We start from the raw sequence: 22838 nt of genomic DNA, 5'->3' as shown, positions 1-22838 counted from the left end.
TCAGCTCCTCCTGCTCTATAACACACTGCCTGCAATATACATGGTGACAGGTTCTCTTTATATATAATCTGCTCAGCTCCTCCTGCTCTATAACACGCTGCCTGCAGATTACATGGTGACAGGTTCTCTTTATATATAATCTGCTCAGCTCCTCCTGCTCTATAACACGCTGCCTGCAGATTACACGTTGACAGGTTCTCTTTATATATAATCTGCTCAGCTCCTCCTGCTCTATAACACGCTGCCTGCAGATTACATGGTGACAGGTTCTCTTTATATATAATCTGCTCAGCTCCTCCTGCTCTATAACACGCTGCCTGCAGATTACATGGTGACAGGTTCTCTTCATATATAATCTGCTCAGCTCCTCCTGCTCTATAACACGCTGCCTGCAGATTACACGGTGACAGGTTCTCTTTATATATAATCTGCTCAGCTCCTCCTGCTCTATAACATGCTGCCTGCAGATTACATGGTGACAGGTTCTCTTTATATATAATCTGCTCAGCTCCTCCTGCTCTATAACACGCTGCCTGCAGATTACATGGTGACAGGTCCTCTTTATATATAATCTGCTCAGCTCCTCCTGCTCTATAACACGCTGCCTGCAGATTACATGGTGACAGGTTCTCTTCATATATAATCTGCTCAGCTCCTCCTGCTCTATAACACGCTGCCTGCAGATTACACGGTGACAGGTTCTCTTTATATATAATCTGCTCAGCTCCTCCTGCTCTATAACATGCTGCCTGCAGATTACATGGTGACAGGTTCTCTTTATATATAATCTGCTCAGCTCCTCCTGCTCTATAACACGCTGCCTGCAGATTACATGGTGACAGGTCCTCTTTATATATAATCTGCTCAGCTCCTCCTGCTCTATAACAGGCTGCCTGCAGATTACATGGTGACAGGTTCTCTGTATATATAATCTGCTCAGCTCCTCCTGCTCTATAACACGCTGCCTGCAGATTACATGGTGATAGGTTCTCTTTATATATAATCTGCTCAGCTCCTCCTGCTCTATAACACGCTGCCTGCAGATTACATGGTGACAGGTTCTCTTTATATATAATCTTCTCAGCTCCTCCTGCTCTATAACACGCTGCCTGCAGATTACATGGTGATAGGTTCTCTTTATATATAATCTGCTCAGCTCCTCCTGCTCTATAACACGCTGCCTGCAGATTACATGGTGACAGGTTCTCTTTATATATAATCTGCTCAGCTCCTCCTGCTCTATAACACGCTGCCTGCAGATTACATGGTGACAGGTTATCTGTATATATAATCTGCTCAGCTCCTCCTGCTCTATAACACGCTGCCTGCAGATTACATGGTGACAGGTTCTCTGTATATATAATCTGCTCAGCTCCTCCTGCTCTATAACACACTGCCTGCAGATTACACGTTGACAGGTTCTCTTATATATAATCTGCTCAGCTCCTCCTGCTCTATATCACGCTGCCTGCAGATTACATGGTGACAGGTTCTCTCTATATATAATCTGCTCAGCTCCTCCTGCTCTATAACACACTGCCTGCAGATTACACGGTGACAGGTTCTCTTTATATATAATCTGCTCAGCTCCTCCTGCTCTATAACACACTGCCTGCAGATTACATGGTGACAGGTTCTCTGTATATATAATCTGCTCAGCTCCTCCTGCTCTATAACACACTGCCTGCAGATTACATGGTGACAGGTTCTCTTTATATATAATCTGCTCAGCTACTCCTGCTCTATAACACGCCGCCTGCAGATTACATGGTGACAGGTTCTCTCTATATATAATCTGCTCAGCTCCTCCTGCTCTATAACACACTGCCTGCAGATTACACGGTGACAGGTTCTCTGTATATATAATCTGCTCAGCTCCTCCTGCTCTATAACACGCTGCCTGCAGATTACATGGTGACAGGTTCTCTATATATAATCTGCTCAGCTCCTCCTGCTCTATAACACTCTGCCTGCAGATTACACGGTGACAGGTTCTCTGTATATATAATCTGCTCAGCTCCTCCTGCTCTATAACACGCTGCCTGCAGATTACATGGTGACAGGTTCTCTTTATATATAATCTGCTCAGCTCCTCCTGCTCTATAACACGCTGCCTGCAGATTACATGGTAACAGGTTCTCTGTATATATAATCTGCTCAGCTCCTCCTGCTCTATAACACGCTGCCTGCAGATTACATGGTGACTGGTTCTCTTTATATATAATCTGCTCAGCTCCTCCTGCTCTATAACACGCTGCCTGCAGATTACATGGTGACAGGTTCTCTGTATATATAATCTGCTCAGCTCCTCCTGCTCTATAACACTCTGCCTGCAGATTACACGGTGACAGGTTCTCTGTATATATAATCTGCTCAGCTCCTCCTGCTCTATAACACGCTGCCTGCAGATTACATGGTGACAGGTTCTCTTTATATATAATCTGCTCAGCTCCTCCTGCTCTATAACACGCTGCCTGCAGATTACATGGTAACAGGTTCTCTGTATATATAATCTGCTCAGCTCCTCCTGCTCTATAACACGCTGCCTGCAGATTACATGGTGACTGGTTCTCTTTATATATAATCTGCTCAGCTCCTCCTGCTCTATAACACGCTGCCTGCAGATTACATGGTGACAGGTTCTCTGTATATATAATCTGCTCAGCTCCTCCTGCTCTATAACACACTGCCTGCAGATTACATGGTGACTGGTTCTCTATATATATAATCTGCTCAGCTCCTCCTGCTCTATAACACGCTGCCTGCAGATTACATGGTGACAGGTTCTCCCGCTTGTAGATAAGGATTTTCTTGATCTTAAAGGGCTTCTGCCGTGATCTGCCTGAAGTAAAGAACAGGTAAGTACTTACCTCTCCGATCCCACTCCGCCGTCTTGCACTGTTTACTCGGTCTCAGCGGTTCACCCAACAAGGCCTGTGATTGGCTGCAGCGGCTTCCACTATCTGAGCGGGGACCCGTGTCTGGGTTGTAAGTACTTACCTGGTCTTTCTTTTAGGCAGCAGATCCTAGGGTTGTTCGGTTCCTTTCTGAATCTGGAGCACCCCTTTAATATATGATCCCACTAGCACTGTGATGACTCCAGCCCCGGGGGTCTTCCTACAACTCCACCATCTCTATGCGGAGACTTCCTGGGGTCCGATGTCCTCCATCCTGGGGATTTCTGAAAGATGGAAAGTTCTTGCTGAGAGGCCATCAGAGATGTTTTGTAGGGCCCCGATCTCAGGAGTGGCCCCCGGGAGAGGATGTAACTGTCCGCTCTTGTGATACATTGTTCCCAATTAGGCCCCTTGGAGACGAGCGTTCCTCCCGCGGCGAGTCCGCATCGCAGCTCCCGGCCTGGCGGGATTCACATAGCGCTATATGGATTTATGATGCTATGTAACCGCGTGAGGTGAACGCATTGCACCCGCACGGAATCCGGACCCATTCACTTCTATGGGGCTGTGCACACGAGCGGTGATTTTCACGCATCACTTGTGCGTTGCGTGAAAATCGCAGCATGCTCTATATTCTGCGTTTTTCACGCAACGCAGGCCCCATAGAAGTGAATGGGGCTGCGTGAAAATCTCAAGCAAGTGCGGATGTGATGCGATTTTCACGCACGGTTGCTAAGAAGACGCGGGATGTGTGACCCGGGACCCCATATACCGCGGTTAGAAGGGAAAATAATAGCATTCTGAATCCAGAATGCAACGAGGGTTAAAAAATAATAAAACATTCCTCGCCTCATCCACTTGATCGCGCGGCCGGGATCCTCCTCTTTGTTCTTCCTGACGGACCTTCGCGGACGTCGCTGCGCGATCAGGTGGATGAGGTGAGGAATGGTTTTATTTTTTAACCCCTCCAGCCCTACTGAAGAATGCTATTATTCTCCCTTCTAACCATGGAATAATGGACACTAATAAAATCTACACAACACCGAACCCAAACCTCGGTGAAGGGGTCCGGGTCCGGGTCTGGGTACCACATTCCGTTTTTTTCTCACACACGTGCAAAACGCATTGCACTCACGTGGAAAGCAATCGCAGCCAAAACTGACTGAAATTGCGTGCCTGCTCGCACGATTTTCCCTGAACGCACCTGTATCGCATCCGGCCCTCACCCGCGACGCCCGTGTGAAGGGGGCCTTACAGTTCCGGAATGTATTGGATAGCACTGCCAGCATTAGGCCAGTGTTATCCAATACATTCCAGAACTGTAAGGGTTACATAGCATCATAAATCAATATAATGCCATGGGACCCCGGCAGCGCTGGGAGGTCAGGCCGGGGGCTGCGCTGGGAGGTCAGGCCGGGGGCTGCGCTGGGAGGTCAGGCCGGGGGCTGCGCTGGGAGGTCAGGCCGGGGGCTGCGCTGCGGACTCGCTGCGGGAGGAACGCTCGTCCGCAAGAGGCCTTAGGCTGCTTTCACACTAGCGGCGCGGACCTCCTTCCATCGAGTGAACGGCCTGTCGGATCCGTCCTGCCGCTAGTGAACGCATGCCCCGGACTGCCGCTCCGTCCACATTGACTATAATGGCGGCGGAGGCACGGCAGCGCATGGCGAGAGGCTGCCGGAATAAATGTCGGACATGTCGCCGTGCGCTGCTGCGCCTCCACCGGAACTCCGCCCCCATTATAATCAATGTGGATGGAGCGGCAGACCGGGGGCACGCGCGGCGTACACTAGCGGCACTGCGGCAGGACGGATCCGTCAGGCTGTTCACCCGATGGAAGGAGGCGCCGCAGGTCAGTGCCGCTAGTGTGAAAGGGAAAGTAGCCGGAAAGCTACATTGTTACATTTCAGAGAGTCCAAAACAAAAAAAGAACGACCAGACCCTGTAGTGACCTGTTCCTGCCACTGGAGGCCGCTGTGTGGAGTCGGCGCAGTGCTCTCCTCTCGCCACTGGAGGCCGCTGTGTGGAGTCGGCGCAGTGTTCTACTCTCGCCACTGGAGGCCGCTGTGTGGGGCCGGCTCAGTGTCATCCTCCCGCCACTGGGGGCCGCTGTGTGGAGCCGGAGTAGTGTTCTCCTTTCGCCACTGGGGCCGCTGTGTGGAGCCGGAGTAGTGTTCTCCTCCGGCCACTGGGGGCCGCTGTGTGGAACCGGAGTAGTGTTCTCCTTTCGCCACTGGGGCCGCTGTGTGGAGACAGCGCAGTGTCCTCCTCCCGCCACTGGGGGCCGCTGTGTGGAGCCGGAGTAGTGTTCTCCTCCCGCCACTGGGGGCCGCTGTGTGAAATGTCGCTCTTTCTCTGGTCTCTAAGACGCTCATTGTCCTGGTTACTAGGAGCCGGGATGAGGCGCAGTCGCCGCCGGGTCTTGGTTACCGTAGGTGCCCGGCCGTGAGTGACATATAGAGAGATATATATAAGCAGCGGACACCGGGGAGGAGGTGAGGAGACTGCGGGAGACCCTGGGGAGATGTGAATGGGAACTAAAGGAATGTTTTTATCAGTGTCTATGACGTGCGCTCTATCTGCCCGTGCGGGGCGAGCCGTTACCCCCGGCGTCTGCCTCCGAGGGGCGAGCCGTTACCCCCGGCGTCTGCCTCTGAGGGGCGAGCCGTTACCCCCGGCCTCTGAGTGGCGAGCCGTTACCCCCGGCGTCTGAGGGGCGAGCCGTTACCCCCGGCGTCTGAGGGGCGAGCCGTTACCCCCGGCCTCTGAGGGGCGAGCCGTTACCCCCGGCCTCTGAGGGGCGAGCCGTTACCCCCGGTGTCTGCCTCTGAGGGGCGAGCCGTTACCCCCGGTGTCTGCCTCTGAGGGGCGAGCCGTTACCCCCGGCCTCTGAGGGGCGAGCCGTTACCCCCGGCCTCTGAGGGGCGAGCCGTTACCCCCGGCCTCTGAGGGGCGAGCCGTTACCCCCGGTGTCTGCCTCTGAGGGGCGAGCCGTTACCCCCGGTGTCTGCCTCTGAGGGGCGAGCCGTTACCCCCGGCGTCTGCCTCTGAGGGGCGAGCCGTTACCCCCGGTGTCTGCCTCTGAGGGGCGAGCCGTTACCCCCGGTGTCTGCCTCTGAGGGGCGAGCCGTTACCCCCGGTGTCTGCCTCTGAGGGGCGAGCCGTTACCCCCGGTGTCTGCCTCTGAGGGGCGAGCCGTTACCCCCGGTGTCTGCCTCTGAGGGGCGAGCCGTTACCCCGGCGTCGGCCTCTGAGGGGCGAGCCGTTACCCCCGGCCTCTGATGGGCGAGCCGTTACCCCCGGTGTCTGCCTCTGAGGGGCGAGCCGTTACCCCAGCGTCGGCCTCTGAGGGGCGAGCCGTTACCCCCGGCGTCGGCCTCTGAGGGGCGAGCCGTTACCCCCCGGCCTCTGATGGGCGAGCCGTTACCCCCGGCCTCTGAGGGGCGAGCCGTTACCCCCGGCCTCTGAGGGGCGAGCCGTTATCCCCGGCCTCTGAGGGGCGAGGCGTTACCCCCGGCCTCTGAGGGGCGAGCCGTTACCCCCGGCCTCTGAGGGGCGAGGCGTTACCCCCGGCCTCTGAGGGGCGAGGCGTTACCCCCGGCCTCTGAGGGGCGAGGCGTTACCCCCGGCCTCTGAGGGGCGAGCCGTTACCCCCGGTGTCTGCCTCTGAGGGGCGAGCCGTTACCCCCGGTGTCTGCCTCTGAGGGGCGAGCCGTTACCCCCGGTGTCTGCCTCTGAGGGGCGAGCCGTTACCCCCGGTGTCTGCCTCTGAGGGGCGAGCCGTTACCCCCGGTGTCTGCCTCTGAGGGGCGAGCCGTTACCCCCGGCGTCTGCCTCTGAGGGGCGAGCCGTTACCCCCGGCCTCTGCCTCTGAGGGGCGAGCCGTTACCCCCGGCCTCTGAGGGGCGAGCCGTTACCCCCGGCCTCTGAGGGGCGAGCCGTTACCCCCGACCTCTGAGGGGCGAGCTGTTACCCCCGGCCTCTGCGGGGCGAGCCGTTACCCCCGGTCTCTGCCTTGCTGAGCGCTCGCTGCTTCCTCCCCTCGGGCCCTGTGTGAGGAGGAGCTGGTATCTATAGGGACCGTCGTCGTCACCTGAATTGCTGTCTCTCTGCAGATCTGCTCTATGAAGTGACAGTCGCCTCCAGTCTCGCCCTCGTCAGGATGACGCCCGGACCGGTGCTACGTGGACGGTTTCTTCCTCTGCAGTGGTTGGGATCATCCAGCAGCCATAACCTGGACCCACCATGCCCGTAAGGATGGAGCAGAAGAATTCTCACCCCTCTCGGGAGGGTGGCGGGCTGGCGGGCGATTTTAAGATCCGGGACTGGATAGAGGCGCAGGAGGTTGGCACACAGCTGCCCGACACTGCACCCGGGAAGAATCCGACAAATCATGTGACACCCAGACCCCCCGGCAGAGCGAGGCTGCGGAGACTGGACAGAGCCTTCTCCCTGGACGAGCAGACCTGGCGCCGGAGGTTTAAGACGAGCCAGGAGAGCTTAACGGACCCCAACGAAAGCGGCTCATCCAGCGGGTCCCTGCAGGAAGCCCCCGCCATCGAGGAGCCAGTGGCTGCGTCCTCAGGAGCCGCTCACCTGCAGCCCCCCATGGCATCAAGATTTCCCGAAATCACTCACCCGTCCACCAACCACCGTAAACCGCGTCTGGCGCACACAAAGCCCCTGCAGCACCTCCCCCAGCTAGAGAGCAGCGCCAGCTCGAGGACACTGAGGACGGCTAATAGGATGGAGCAGGATTACACGGATTATAAGCAGCAGCCCCTCCGGCACAGCAGCAGCCTGAGCGACACCAGACTGAACGGTGCGCTGTGTGACTCCATGAGGAGCACCTACAGCCTGCTGACACCCCTCCGCTCTAAGGATGTCCGCAACAGGTAAGTAGACCCCCCAAACTGCCCTCACTGTGCATCGGGGATCACATCCGTGTAGGGTAACGGTACTGGGGTCCCAGGGGTGCAGAGATCTCAGGCTGAATGAGACATTGTGGGTGCCTGCTGTTAACCCTGTAAGGCCTGGTTCATGGGGATGCACTATAGGGATTGGAGGTAAGTGACTTCACTTCTGGAAAAATCAGATAGGCTATAACGGAAGCCAGCAGACCCCTGGCTGTCAGTGTCTGGTTAGTGCCCCCCGGACCTACCTGCCCCTGCTGCGGGGTTCCGGCTCCCTTGGTCCACTGCTGTCTTCACTGTACTTTTGGCATGTTCCCCAGCAGCAAGTGACGCCATCTGTGCTGGAAGTTTACATGTGGGGACCGAATAGGAGTGTAGACAGCAGTGGCCCCAGGGAGCCCGAACCGAGCAAAAGGGAGCAGGTAAGTACGCCTCACTTCACAGGTCCGGCAGGGAGGGGAATCCGGACCTGGACAAGCCCTTGTTCCTAAATAGATATACATACACCCCTTGTCTGTCTGCACAGGAGTTATTTGGAGGGGAGCCTCCTGGCCAGTGGGGCGCTGCTTGGAGCTGAGGAATTGGATCGATATTTCCCAGAGAGACTGCTGAGAGTTTTCATTGCGACCTGGAATATGCAAGGAAGGAAGGTGAGACGAAGAGCGCAGCGCGAGTGTGACATGTAATATAGCCCCCAAAAAACACCCCCCTTCCTCCTGTGGCTGTAGATGGAGGTGCGCTGCAGATCCCCCTCCTCCTGCGGCTGTAGATGGAGGTGCGCTGCAGATCCCCCTCCTCCTGTGGCTGTAGATGGAGGTGTGCTGCAGATCCCCCTCCTCCTGTGTCTGTAGATTGGGGTGCGCTGCAGATCCCCCTCCTCCTGCGGCTGTAGATGGAGGTGCGCTGCAGATCCCCCCCTCCTCCTGCGGCTGTAGATTGGGGTGCGCTGCAGATCCCCCTCCTCCTGCGGCTGTAGATGGAGGTGCGCTGCAGATCCCCCTCCTCCTGCGGCTGTAGATGGAGGTGCGCTGCAGATCCCCCTCCTCCTGCGGCTGTAGATGGAGGTGCGCTGCAGATCCCCCTCCTCCTGCGGCTGTAGATGGAGGTGCGCTGCAGATCCCCCTCCTCCTGCGGCTGTAGATGGAGGTGCGCTGCAGATCCCCCTCCTCCTGCGGCTGTAGATGGAGGTGCGCTGCAGATCCCCCTCCTGCGGCTGTAGATGGAGGTGCGCTGCAGATCCCCCTCCTCCTGCGGCTGTAGATGGAGGTGCGCTGCAGATCCCCCTCCTCCTGCGGCTGTAGATGGAGGTGCGCTGCAGATCCCCCTCCTCCTGCGGCTGTAGATGGAGGTGCGCTGCAGATCCCCCTCCTCCTGCGGCTGTAGATGGAGGTGCGCTGCAGATCCCCCTCCTCCTGCGGCTGTAGATGGAGGTGCGCTGCAGATCCCCCTCCTCCTGCGGCTGTAGATGGAGGTGCGCTGCAGATCCCCCTCCTCCTGCGGCTGTAGATGGAGGTGCGCTGCAGATCCCCCTCCTCCTGCGGCTGTAGATGGAGGTGCGCTGCAGATCCCCCTCCTCCTGCGGCTGTAGATGGAGGTGCGCTGCAGATCTTCCCTCCTTTTGATAATATACTTGAAGATTATTTATAAGAAGGTTTGTGAACATTACAGGGGGCTCCCGACTGCAGAACTGCCAATAACTTATTTCATGTCCTACTAGTTTATGCAGAGCCCCCCAGAACAGACTGCTGGTGTATCCGCTTCTCTGGGTCATGTGTGAAGGACTCTCTTCTGCAGCGATGCGGTCTCCGCTCCGGCAGAACACCGTTCCCATTGCTCGCCTCTATATTTACCTGCAGTCTCCTGGGAGGCTAAAAATACTTTCTTTCCTGTGCTGTCCCCGGGGTGTCAGGCTCTTTCCGAGTCCTCCTGCACCTCGCCGCAGGCTGCTAGTACTGATGCTCCCCCCTCACCCCGTACCCGTCATGGGTTAGGAGACATCCCCAGGGGCTGCATCGAGACCTCCGATTAGAGATCGATTATACAGTGAAATCCATCGTCCGATAATACAGCGCAATATAATGGAGGCTTTCATCCCTTCGGGCAGCAGTCAGGAGGGGGCCCTGAGGAGCGCATTACATTGTGGGATGATCTCTGCAGTGATGTCAGTGTGTACGCGCCCCGGGGGCCTTCACACCGGCAGGTAGTGCGCTGCGCGGCTCTCGCCTGTCTCCCCTGTACCTGCCCGTGTGAGAGCCCTGGAGGCTGAGGGCACACAGCATGTACCCTAATAAGTGTCTCCTTTGGGCAGGAGCTCCCGGACAGCCTCGATGACTTCCTGCTGCCTTCAGATGATGATTTTGCACAAGACATGTATGTCGTCGGAGTCCAGGAGGGAAGTCCAGACCGGTCAGTGTCCAGCATCTTCTCTCCATATCAAGTGATTAGATTCCTGAAACTGAGACTACAACTCCCAGCATGCTTTATTCACTTCAATGGGAGTTCTAAGACCTGTTGAGCAAGTGTGCATGCTGGGAGTTGTAGTTTTACAGCAGCTGGAGTGGCGCTGGTAATGGAAGAAAGCAGCCATGTTTGTCCAAGCACATCAGCTTCTTTAGTCAGCGGTGCTGCCGGCCCCATGACAACACTCCCTGTCTGTAACCCTGACCTAGTGAGATGACATGGCTGCATACCTGGAATAGGTGAGATCTTGGATAGATGGGAACGTTCCCCGCTTTATGATGGAGGTGTGACGGGGATCTTGTGCTCTTACAGGCGGGAGTGGGAGATCAGACTCCAGGAGACCCTCGGACCACATTACGTGTTGCTTCACTCCAGTGCGCATGGCGTCCTCTACCTCTCAGTCTTCATTCGACGGGACCTGATCTGGTTCTGCTCCGGTAAGACCCGTTTGCCGTCATTTCCATTACTTTTCCCTATTTTTGAGAATCTAGTGTTGGGTTTTTCCTGGACGTAGACGCTGATGACCTCTCCCCAGCATCACATCGGCAGGGGCCCGACATCCCGGACCCCCTCTATATAGTGGACTGAGCCGGGAGCAGAAGGCGCTGGTGCCGATCCGTGCTGGGTGTCGGACCCCCCGCCAATCCCGATAGTGATGACCTATCAAAATCAAAGTCCTGGAAAACCCCTTTGATTCCATCCTTTTATGTTTCCTTTCCAGTAAAAAAAAAAAAAAAGGTAAATTAGAAACAAATCAAACTGTTTTATTATTAAATGAAATAGAAATTGGGTGACCTTCCCGTTAAGTGCGCTGCGGGTCCGTGATCCGGCGTATTCCCCTGTACTCGCTGTAATAATCCTGTGCCGTTCCTGTCCTCAGTCCTTCCTATTCACCATCTGTGCCCAATGCTGTGACGTCCGTGCCAGGTCATGTGACCAGAGCGGCCAATCACTGCCATACTAGAGCGGCTGTCACATCATCGCGTTTAGATAGAAAAGCGTGAAGGTTGCAGGAGAATGTGCGATGTTCTGCAGCGTCAGTCCCTTTCCTATATGACATCATTGGAACGTGTCCTTAGAACGCTTGTCGGCAGATCCATCTATTTGTAAAGTATGAAATGGCGCTTTGCTCGCTGCAGGCGGTGACCCCACATTTGTACTTTTCATTCTGCAGAGGTGGAATACGCCACGGTGACCACGCGGATCGTCTCGCAGATCAAGACCAAAGGAGCCCTGGGCGCGGCCTTCACTTTTTTTGGAACCTCCTTCCTCTTCATCACATCCCATTTCACATGTAAGAACATTCCAGTCTCGTGTATGTGAAGAGTGAGCCTTGCCATTTCAACATCTCTGCTTCTTGTCAATGAATGGGAATACTCATTATTGATGCTGAAACCCTTTGCTGACCCTGCTCACTGGGTAATGCCCGGAGAGCAGGAGGATCGCCTGCCCTGATACATTGGAACGAATCTTCATCTCTAGGAGCAGGACTAGGAAAGGGTTTCAGCCTCGGGGCCTTTCCAAGATTCTTTCAATTCATTGTCAGCAAATAAAGATCTTGATGCTGTGAGGACGATGACTAAACCCGCGGGAGGTCCGAACCTGGACCCTGTGTGTTCTGATCCCAGGATTTATATTTATTTGGCAGCCGGAGATGGGAAAGTCAGTGATCGGATCCTCGACTACAAGAAGATTGTTGAGGGTTTGGCTCTACCTCGAAATATCCCTGACACCAACCCGTACCGCTCCAGCCCCTGTGAGTACGAGCCGCCACGCCGTCTACGTCAGCTGCTCTGTTCCCCGCCGCCATATTGCTGCCATGTCCCTTTATCCATGTCCCAGCAGAGGGGCAGACTACCAGAGTCGTGCTATCCGCAGGTCCCTATTCACTATAAGGGCATCCAGTGTAAATGCATGTGGCGGTATATCTCTGGCAGAAAGCTGGCATTTATGCTGGATCCCGTGGTAGTGATTAGGGTTAGCGGTGCCCGGCGGTAGTCTGTTCCAATGCACACTACTGGACTGGAGGCAGAACCTTTAGAATCTGATGTCCTGCAACAGGATATGGCGGCATCTTGGCACGAGGGGTGTAAGAATAGTGGAGGCCAGAAGGGAGTGAATGGCGCGGTGCGCCGGTGAATTCACACTCCGCAGAGCTGTGGCTCTAGAACAGGGATGCCCAACCTGCGGCACTCCAACTGTTGCAAAACTACAACTCCCAGCATGCTTGGACAGCACGTGGCTATTATGGAATTCTGGGAGTTGTAGTTTTGCAACAGCTGGAGAGCCGCAGGTTGAGCATCCCTGCTCTAGAGGTTTCTGTGATTCTCCGTATACACACAGAACAGAGAGGTCACCCGTATGTCCATCCCACAAATTATAGAACGGGTCCTGTTCTTGTCTGTTTTGCCGTTTTTATTAATGGGATTGAGAAAAATGTGGATTGTCCAGGAAAGTGTCCGTAATCTGCAGATCTGCGGTTTGTGGACGGCAAAATGGACATGTTGTTCAGATGAATTTGCAGCAAAACTGCCACATGTGACTGCACCCAGAGGGTTAACGCAGCAATGTCCTCGTGTTCGGTCTGTTACTTAGAAGCTGATCATTTTTGTAGCGGTTGAGGATCCGAATTGTCTTAAAGATTGACCAGAAGTGATCTCCAAGTCTCTCTCCTGTGTCTTCATCTTGTCGGGTTGTCCTTCTCCCTCAGCCTCACGTCTACTTGCCACACTTCCCCCTCGGCCTCGCACCTCGTCGGTGGTCCCTTGCCCTTATACCTGCTTGGCACCCTTCTCCCGGCGGTCCTCCATCCTCGTCGGGTTGTCCTTCTCCCTCAGCCTCACGTCTACTTGCTGCCCTTTCTTCTCCTCGTCCTCATCAGTGTTTCTTCTCCTCGTCCTCATCAGTGTTCCTTCTCCTCGCGCCTCATCAGTGTTCCTTCTCCTCGTCCTCGCGCCTCATCAGTGTTCCTTCTCCTCGTCCTCGCGCCTCATCAGTGTTCCTTCTCCTCGTCCTCGCGCCTCATCAGTGTTCCTTCTCCTCGTCCTCGCGCCTCATCAGTGTTCCTTCTCCTCGTCCTCGCGCCTCATCAGTGTTCCTTCTCCTCGTCCTCGCGCCTCATCAGTGTTCCTTCTCCTCGTCCTCGCGCCTCATCAGTGTTCCTTCTCCTCGTCCTCGCGCCTCATCAGTGTTCCTTCTCCTCGTCCTCGCACCTCATCAGTGTTTCTTCTCCTCGTCCTCGCGCCTCATCAGTGTTCCTTCTCGTCCCTCATCAGTGTTCCTTCTCCTCGTCCCTCATCAGTGTTCCTTCTCCTCGTCCCTCATCAGTGTTCCTTCTCCTCGTCCTCGCGCCTCATCAGTGTTCCTTCTCCTCGTCCTCGCGCCTCATCAGTGTTTCTTCTCTTCGTCCTCGCGCCTCATCAGTGTTCCTTCTCGTCCCTCATCAGTGTTCCTTCTCCTCGTCCCTCATCAGTGTTCCTTCTCCTCGTCCCTCATCAGTGTTCCTTCTCCTCGTCCCTCATCAGTGTTCCTTCTCCTCGTCCCTCATCAGTGTTCCTTCTCCTCGTCCTCGCGCCTCATCAGTGTTCCTTCTCCTCGTCCTCGCGCCTCATCAGTGTTCCTTCTCCTCGGCCTCGCGCCTCATCAGTGTTCCTTCTCCTCGGCCTCGCGCCTCATCAGTGTTCCTTCTCGTCCCTCATCAGTGTTCCTTCTCCTCGTCCCTCATCAGTGTTCCTTCTCCTCGTCCCTCATCAGTGTTCCTTCTCCTCGTCCTCGCGCCTCATCAGTGTTCCTTCTCCTCGTCCTCGCGCCTCATCAGTGTTCCTTCTCCTCGTCCTCGCGCCTCATCAGTGTTCCTTCTCGTCCCTCATCAGTGTTCCTTCTCCTCGTCCCTCATCAGTGTTCCTTCTCCTCGTCCCTCATCAGTGTTCCTTCTCCTCGTCCCTCATCAGTGTTTCTTCTCTTCGTCCTCGCGCCTCATCAGTGTTCCTTCTCCTCGTCCTCGCGCCTCATCAGTGTTCCTTCTCCTCGGCCTCGCGCCTCATCAGTGTTCCTTCTCCTCGGCCTCGCGCCTCATCAGTGTTCCTTCTCCTCGGCCTCGCGCCTCATCAGTGTTCCTTCTCCTCGGCCTCGCGCCTCATCAGTGTTCCTTCTCCTCGGCCTCACGCCTCCTCTCTTTGCCTTTTCAGTGGATGTTACGAGCCGCTTCGATGAAGTCTTCTGGTTCGGCGACTTTAACTTCCGGTTGAACAAGGATCGCCCAGGAGTGAATTCGTTACTACAGCGTAAACTGGAGAGGGACATGTCCCACCTGCTGCAGTACGACCAGCTGATCAAAGAGATGAGTGATGGTAAGGTGACGTCAGCATTCATCTCACATCCGCTGCTAACAACATCTGACATTTGGCTGTTTCTGCCCCTCCCCCGGCGCAGGCGGGCAGCGGATTCAGGGCGTCCGCTAGCTGCTTGGGGTGGATTAGGAACCGGTGAAAGGTTTGAGAAGCGTCAATTTTGACGTAAATTTGTTTTCCCTTAGTCCTAACAGCAGCACAAGTGGGGGGGTATTCGCCCCTGTGAAGCTGGTCAGGACAGGCGGAATTTTTGCTGAATAAAATTCTGCATCATAAGTAATTAATTAATTAACTCCCCCCTCCTTATATAGGCCGCCCTACACAGGGCTAGTTGCTTTTTTAACAAGTAATCATAACAGCATAGAGGGAGGGATATTTGTGTGCTGCTGTTAGGACTAAGGGAAAACAAATTTACGTCAAAATTGACGCTTCCCTTTCGTCCTAACCAGCAGCACAAGTGGGGAAGTAGCAAGGAACCTCGCACAAATTTTGGGAGGGCTAAAGGACTACTACTAAGTAGCTGGATTATCCCACAGGAGTTAGAGAGCTGACCTATGGACGAGCAGCATTTAACACGGACCGTCCAAAGGCTGTTCCCTGTAAACGCCTATTCTCCAGGCGGTAATGGGAAATAAAGGTGTTTTGCGTGCTCCACGAGGCAGCCGCACAAATTTGCTCTAAAGGGATTAGTTTCCTTTCCGCATATGACGTAGAAACTGCCCTTGTAGAATGGGCAGATAAGAAGGATGGCGGTGGTAAGTCTTGGGACGTAAACGCCAGCTTAATAGCCTCCTTAATCCATCTGCTCAAGGTGGGTTTGGAAACCTTGAGCCCTCTGTTGTTCCCCGAATAAGAGATCAGCAGATTTTCTGATCTCCTGAACTCTTCCGTTCTATTCAAATAAATTCTGAGGACTCTTGAGATGTCCAAGGAAAGTAATCTCTCCTCCTCAGGAGTGTTAGAGGTAGGAGAAAACACCGGCAGTGTTATCGTCTGGTTGGTGTTCACAAACGAAGGAACCTTTGGTAGAAAGGTAGGCAGAAATCTTAACAGGACCTTGTCCTGCAGAAAACTTAAGTATGGTTCCGCTGCCCCCAGAGCCTGGAGCTCCCCAACCCTCTTGGCTGAGGTTATGGCAGCTCCCACTCAGGGATTGGTCTCTGGATGCTGGGCCTAAGCCTCTGAGCACCTTTAAGGAACCTCTTAATTAGGGGGTCCTGAGAAATTGGCTTACCAAGGCATGCTGACAAGGCAGCAACGTGAGCTCTCAATGTAGATGGGCTTAGACCCTTGTCTAGACCATCTTGCAGGAATTGAAGAATCTCAGAGAGAGTAGGATCTGAGGAAACTACCTCTCTATCCGTGCACCATCGCATAAATATTTTGAATATGCGGGAATATTTTTGATTCGTAGAATCCGCTCTGGAGTGAGAGATTGTTCTCAGGACCTCCACCGAAAGCCCTCTAGCTTCTAGAAGGGACCGGTCAGTCTCCAGGCTGTCAGACTGAGCCTCCTCAGATCTAGACAGGGACCTGTGTTCTGGTACACTAGGTTCTGTATTAGGGGAAGTCTCCAATAATTGCCCTGACTCATCTGCATGAGCTGGGTGAACCAAGACCTCTTCGGCCAGAATGGGATGATGGCTATCACTGAGGTTTGGTCTTGCTTGATCTTCATCAATACCCTTGGTATCATGGAAATTGGAGGGAATACATAGGCCAGCCTGAACCTCCATGTTATGGACAGAGCATCTATCGCTACCGGATTGTCCTCCTTGTACAAGGAGCAGAATTTGCTTACTTTGGCGTTCAGACGAGTTGCCATCAAATCGATCTCGGGAGTCCCCCAGCGTTGGACTATCCTGGAGAAGATGTTGTCGTTCAGGGACCATTCTCCTGGTACCGGAAGGCCCTGACTTGGACGATCTGCTACTATATTGAGATCCCCTCTGATGTGGACTGCCACTAGATGAGATAGATTGTTCTCTGCCCAAGATAAAATCAATCCCGGGATCTCGTTCCTCCCTGTCTGTTTAGATAAGCAACCACAGTCGTGTTGTCGGTCCGTACTCTCACGGCTTGACCTTGGATGAGAGGTGAGAAGTGATTGAGGGCTAACCTCACCGCCCTTAGCTCCCTCAGATTGGATGACAGGAGTCTCTCCTGAGGATTCCAGGTATTCTGAACTGTATTGTGTCCCAGATGGGCTCCCCAGCCCAGAAGGGAGGCGTCCGTGGTCAGGATCACCCAAGTAGGTTGGGTTAGAGGCATTCCATCCACTAGGTTCTTCCACCACCTGAGGGAGGAACGGACTTCTGCAGACAGGGAGTGATTCCGATCTAGGTCTCTAGGTTTGCGATTCCAAACCGCTAAGACTTCCTCTTGTAGTGGCCGAAGATGCCACAAGGCCCAAGGTACTGCCTCTGCAGACGCTGACATGTGGCCTAACATCCTCATGAGAACCCGAATAGACACCCATCTGGGGGGTAGGAGAAACTCTGCAGCTTTTATTACTTTGTCTCTCCTCTGTGGAGACAGATATAGGGTCATTAGTTGTGAATCTATCACAAACCCCAGAAACCGCCTTGTGGTAGAGGGGACCAACTCTGATTTGTCCCAATTCACGAGCCACCCCAGGTTCTGCAGAGTGTGGAGAGCTTGTTGAAGCTGGGCTTGTAAGATGTCTGCGGACGCGGCTTTTAAAAGCCAGTAGTCTAAATAAGGGACGACTTCTAAGCCGAGGAGCCTTAAGTGGGCGACCACAGGAGCCACAACCTTTGTGAAGGTGTGTGGAGCAGAGGAGATGCCAAAAGGCAACACAGCAAACTGGTAGTGCTTTACTACCTCTTTTATGCAGACAGCAACTCTGAGATATTTCCTGTGGGCCGGACAGATAGGAACATGAAGGTAAGCGTCCTTCAGATCTATCGTCACCATCACGTCTGCCGGGTTCAGGATGTTTAGGACTGAGCGAATGGTTTCCATCCGGAAACGCTTCTTTCTGATGAACCGATTTAGGTAACGCAGATCGATAATCATGCGCCAGTCTCCTGACGGCTTTGGAACAAGAAAGATGGGAGAATACACTCCCTGACCGAGCTCTCGAGGAGGAACTTCCTCTAGGGCCCCTTTGACAATGTACTGGAGTACAGAGTCTTCCAGGATCAGTTGTCTGCTGGGTGTTAGACGTCCTGTAAGGACGAACCTCTCTTGAGGCTGGGAACTGAAATCGATCCTGTAACCGGTGCTGATGACCTGCAGCACCCAAGGATCTGGGATTATTTGCTCCCAAAAATCTCTGAACAAAAATAAACGACCTCCTACTGGAGGATTCAGGCAGGGAGATTCGTGTGGAAGTGTGGGGGGTGGGGATGGGGAGGTGGTGGGCTGCCGAGAGTCATTGATCAGCCCTGCGGTTCCCGCGACCGCGACCTCTACCTCTCCTGTTATTTTCGGAACGTCTCTGGTTCCTCTCTCTTCCCTGGAATCTTCCACCTCTGCCTCTCCCACGTCCTCGAAAGGATTGCTGAGGGAGTGATTTTCCCTTCTTGTCTGCAAGATTCTCCATGAGGAGGTCTAGCTCGGAGCCGAACAACCTGCCAGGCTCGTAAGGGAGGGAGCACAAATTAAATTTTGATATGTTATCCGCCACCCAGGGCTTCAGCCATAAAGGCCGTCTGCTGGCAGCAGACAAAGCCATTGACTTGGCAGCAAGTCTTAGCTGCTGCTGAGACGCATCCGCCATGAAATCTATGCCTAAAAGGAGGGTTTTAAATTGATCCAGGATGTCATCTCTGGCGACTCCCGAATCTATGTCTGCCTGGATCTTCAGCGTACGGGCGCGAATGAAATCAGAGACCTCGGTACCGGCTATGGCCACAGAGGCAGAGGCGGACGCCGCAGTATAGTTACGCCTGAGCGAACATTCTGCGCGTCTATCCAGGGGATCCTTCAGGTTACTCCCGTCATCGGAAGGCACCAAGGTTCTTCTGGAAAGTTTGGCTATTGCCATATCCACTTTAGGTGGTGGGACCCAATCCAGGGAGTCCCCCTCCTGTAGGGGGAACATCAGTTTGAACCTCTTGGTTAGAACTGGTCCTTTCTCAGGATGTTTCCATTCGGTCGCCATTAACTTTTTAAGCGACTCGTCCACTTTGAAGGCCCTTGGCCCCCTAGCGGTGGAGTGTGGAGCTTCCCCATGCTCAACATCCTGGTCCCTTGACCTGATGGAGCGCAGTAATCTCTGTGTCTTCTCTGCCGGAAAGGAAAAGACCGACTCCTCTTCCTCAGAGGAAGAATTCTCGCCAAGCGAGATCACGTCTTCCGACATTGGAACAGGCCCAGGCGAGGCCTGCCTGGGTCTCTTGTTGGAGACCGCCCCCTTGATCTCCGCGACGGAGGTGTCGAGGAACTCTTTCATCCAAGAAAACATCTCTACGACTGTCGGCTCAGGATTGGCTGGCCTAGGGCGGCAGCCTGGACAGCGATGAAATTCGTAGGCATCCGGTAACGGGGTGCCACAACTGGAACAAGCCAGGTGCTTCTGTTTGTGGGCAGCTTTTCCCTGAGAAGGTGACGTCATCACTTTAAGAATTCTGAGCAACCTTGAGCCTTCTGATCAGAGTAGGACACTGGATCAGCCAACTGTCAAGGTCAGCTGCACACAGAAACTGAGTGCAACACTGACCCAGCCAGCAACCTGGCCTTATATAGCAGGAAGGGGAGGGCGGGGGGAGGAGGAAGCAACAGCTCCTCCTCCAGCAATGTCCAGGCACCACACTGCGGGACTAACTTATAAACATAGAAGTTCCTTGCTGGAACTTACCCACATTCCCTCCTCCCCCTTGCTCTGCAAGCATAATACAGCAATCTGAGCTGTATTCTATAGCGGCGCCGATCTAAGTGTGGACCGGAAGTGACAGTGACGCACTTCCGGTTTCGCGTCCGACACACCGGAGCTGAGACGCGATCCCAGGGCCGGCTGCAGACTACAGAGGAGGTAGAAGGAGGGCGGAAGGAGCGGAGTGGAGAGGGGACAGGGGGAAGGGAGCTCCACAGCTCCGCTTGTGCGCACTTCCCTGTCTAACTTACCGGCTACTACAGCCAGGATATCCACATACTTACGCTCCCAGCAAGGCAGGAGACGGCCGTCCTCTGCCTGAACCTATAAAAGAAAGTTTATAACATAAGGCAACATAAACATGCAGAAATTTAGCAAATTTCTCCCCAAACTAGTAAGGGAGAGACTCTGAATAGAGTCATGCCTGTCAGACCACCACACAGGACAAAATAAAAGCAACTAGCCCTGTGTAGGGCGGCCTATATAAGGGGGGGGGAGTTAATTAATTAATTAATTACTAGGGATGCAGAATTTTATTCAGCAAAAATTCCGCCTGTCCTGACCAGCTTCACAGGGGCGAATACCCCCCCACTTGTGCTGCTGGTTAGGACGAAAGGGAAGTCTGAGCGGTAAAGCGGAGAAGGTCGCCATCTGTTGTAACGTGATTACTGGGAGACCCCTGCGCACGCTCATCATCTCATTACTTCTCTTTTCATCCAGGGTCCATATTTAGAGGCTTTGAAGAAGCCGCCATTCAGTTTCTTCCCACGTACAAGTTTGACATCGGCTGTGACCAATATGACACAACGTCCAAGCAGAGAACGCCGTCCTATACGGTAAGAGGCTCCACCCTATGGGACGCCCTGCACCCCAGAGAGAACCCCTACAGGTGTCCGATGAGGGAATCATTTCAAGGAATTTATTATGATTTGATTGTTTTCACATGTGGAGAAACCTGCACTTTATGTGAACAATATGGCAGCAGGAGGAGCGGCCACCATATTACGTTACACAGCGACATAGTATTACACCATATTATATTACACGGCCACCTCGCACTTGATGCGCGATTGCTGCTCCTGTAGTAGTAGCAGAGCCGCCTCGTATACTGCGGCGCAGGCGTGAATTGTCGAGGCCGGGCGATGGGTCTGTCCCTGTCATTCAAGCAGCGGGACCAGCCCCTCACTATACAGCTCACCCATCTCTGCCTATCAATGGCCACCCAGTGAATATTACATGGGACTGCAGGGGGGTTATCTGGAATCGGGGTCCTAGTGAGCACGCGGGTCTGATGGATATATCTCTGCAGGACCGGGTGGTGTACAAGAGCCGGAATAAGGGCGATATCCGCGTCCTGAGGTACGCCTCCTGCTCGCTGGTGAAGACCTCTGACCACAGACCAGTGTGCGGCTCATTTGAAGTGAGGATCAGGCCCGGCAGAGACAAGTAAGTCACAGGCTGCTCCAGCGGGGGGCAGTCTACCTGCTCTGTGGGGGTCCTACTCCTCGAGGCAGAAGGAAGTGATTGCTCCCCCGTGTCATGTGATCACTGACAACTCAGCTGATTGGTAGAAAGGGCTCAAAAAGGTCCTACCCCAGGGGTCGGCAACCTCCGGCACGCTAGCTGTTGTGAAACTACAACTCCCAGCATGCATACTTCCTCTGCTCTTCTCAGAACTCTCACAGAAATGAATGGAGCATGCTGGGAATTGTAGTTTCACAACGGCTGGCGTGCCGCAGGTTGCCGACCCCTGTCCAACCTCATCAGGGTTGTCCTATTATGTGACCCCCAACATGTGTTTCACAGTGAGCTGGCAATCGTCGAGTTGCCCCCCCCCAATCAGTGAATTACAAGTTTTACTGAATCCTTTCTTACCAGAAATGGCGCGGCTGACATCCCGCCCTGACAGAGTCCTGCTGATACACTGTAACAAACCATGCGCCTCTGTCAGCTGGATACCATCAGGGCTGGTTTTATCATCTAGAGATAATCAAGGTTTCCATTCAGTTACATGGTGAGGGGTCAATACATGAAGTAACTCTGTCCAGACCCCCAACAACTATGAGAATGGGGTCCCGTGTGGCGAGTTACTAGTCATAACTTAGTGGGGGAGGGGCGCAGCCCGGTACCAGACTGTAGCACTGTACCGCCATGTCACCGCAGTCACCTCTCTCTGTAACCTGCTCCTTATCTTCCTCTCTTTCAGCATCCCTTTGGCCGCTGGACTGTTTGACCGCGAGTTGTATCTTCTGGGCATCAAGAGGAGGATCTCGCGAGAACTACAGAAGCGACAGGCAATTAAAAACCAAAAAAACAGCAGTGTCTGCACAGTCTCCTGACACAAGGCTGCTGCCCGCTCCCCTGGGGGCGCTGAGCGAGAATCGCTGCAGTCTGCAAGGCCTGGCGAGGGCGCTCTGCCCACTGCCATCATTCCTGGGCCTTCTGCTATTTCATGATATTGTAATATATGTAAATATAGATATTTATCAGTAAGATCAGCGGCTCCTGCTTATTGCAGTCTTAAAGGGGTCTCCGGGATCTGGCAACTGATGACTTCTCCCCTAGGACAGGCCATGAGGGGTTGGCCCATCTCATACATTGCTGGCTTATCGCCGGAGAGCCCCTTTAGTCAGAGCAAAGCGTCTACGATGAAAGGTGAAGCAATGCAGAGCTATGTGTCTCCATGGTAACAGACAAACCGGCTCGGTGCAGTCCGACTTCCATGTATGTTAGGATTGGTGGAGAAACCTGAAAATGGCCTATCTGCCAGAAAACGGTTGCAGCTGCTTCAGTAATGTCACATTTTCAGGACGCTTGCTGTAAGCGCTCATGCACACACATATTTTTTGTCCGTGTCCGTTCTGATTATTTTGTGGCCCGTATTCAGAACCATTAACTTCAATGGGGCCGCAAAAAACGGAAATGGCCGCAAAAAACGGAAATGGCCACAAAAAACTAGAATGTCCTATTATTGTCTGCATTACAAACAAGGGTAATACTGTTCTATTAGGGGCCGGCCGTTCCGTACACACGCGGCCGGTATCCGTGTTTGGTGGATCCACACTTTGTGGACTGTAAAACAACAACAACAGTCACGTGCATGAGCCCTAAGGCTAGCTTCACACTATAGAATGCAGAGAATCGGACGGACTAAAACCGCGCACAGCTTGTCCGGCTTTTTATAGTCGGTGAGGCCGGCGGGCATTCATCTGATCTCTGAACCCAAGTGTGAAACTAGTTAAGTGAATGGAAACAAGTCCTGACCTCGTCCTGCCACAACGGCTGATTGGTTTGTTACAATGTATCAGCGTAGGTAAGAGCCGTCAGGCATTTGTTACGCTGCCGTTTTCTCAGGTGACGGCCTGCACTGTTACATTAAAAC

General features: G+C 53.8%; 1 protein-coding gene across 3 annotated transcripts; it reads left to right on the top strand.

Annotated features, from left to right (window-relative positions):
• Window positions 1-5177: 5177 nt before the first annotated feature.
• On the top strand, window positions 5178-22028 carry INPP5E (inositol polyphosphate-5-phosphatase E). Of its 3 annotated transcripts, none has more exons than XM_040405500.1 (11): window positions 5178-5339; window positions 7010-7789; window positions 8334-8457; window positions 10116-10213; window positions 10580-10704; window positions 11442-11561; window positions 11916-12023; window positions 14455-14616; window positions 20177-20292; window positions 20766-20902; window positions 21663-22028. In XM_040405500.1, the coding sequence occupies exons 2-11, from the start codon at window positions 7140-7142 to the stop codon at window positions 21793-21795; spliced, it is 1773 nt and encodes a 590-aa protein (XP_040261434.1). In that variant the 5' UTR covers window positions 5178-5339; window positions 7010-7139; the 3' UTR covers window positions 21796-22028. The 3 variants fall into 3 exon arrangements, with proteins under 3 accessions (XP_040261434.1, XP_040261432.1, XP_040261433.1); XM_040405498.1 differs by having other exon boundaries at window positions 5178-5389; XM_040405499.1 differs by having other exon boundaries at window positions 5178-5420.
• The last annotated feature ends 810 nt before the right edge of the window (window positions 22029-22838 follow it).

This window comes from Bufo bufo, chromosome 8, assembly GCF_905171765.1.
Source record: "Bufo bufo chromosome 8, aBufBuf1.1, whole genome shotgun sequence".
Taxonomy (NCBI): Eukaryota; Metazoa; Chordata; class Amphibia; order Anura; family Bufonidae; genus Bufo; species Bufo bufo.
The sequence above is the reverse complement of the archived record's forward strand: the minus strand, read 5'-3'. Positions and strand labels throughout refer to the sequence as shown.

Coding starts and splice junctions, on each gene's coding strand:
- INPP5E (XM_040405500.1), top strand. CDS start 7,140: ATGCCCGTAAGGATGGAGCAGAAGAATTCTCACCCCTCTCGGGAGGGT. Junction 10,705..11,441: donor CCTGATCTGGTTCTGCTCCG/GTAAGACCCGTT, acceptor TTCATTCTGCAG/AGGTGGAATACGCCACGGTG. Junction 12,024..14,454: donor CCCGTACCGCTCCAGCCCCT/GTGAGTACGAGC, acceptor TTGCCTTTTCAG/TGGATGTTACGAGCCGCTTC.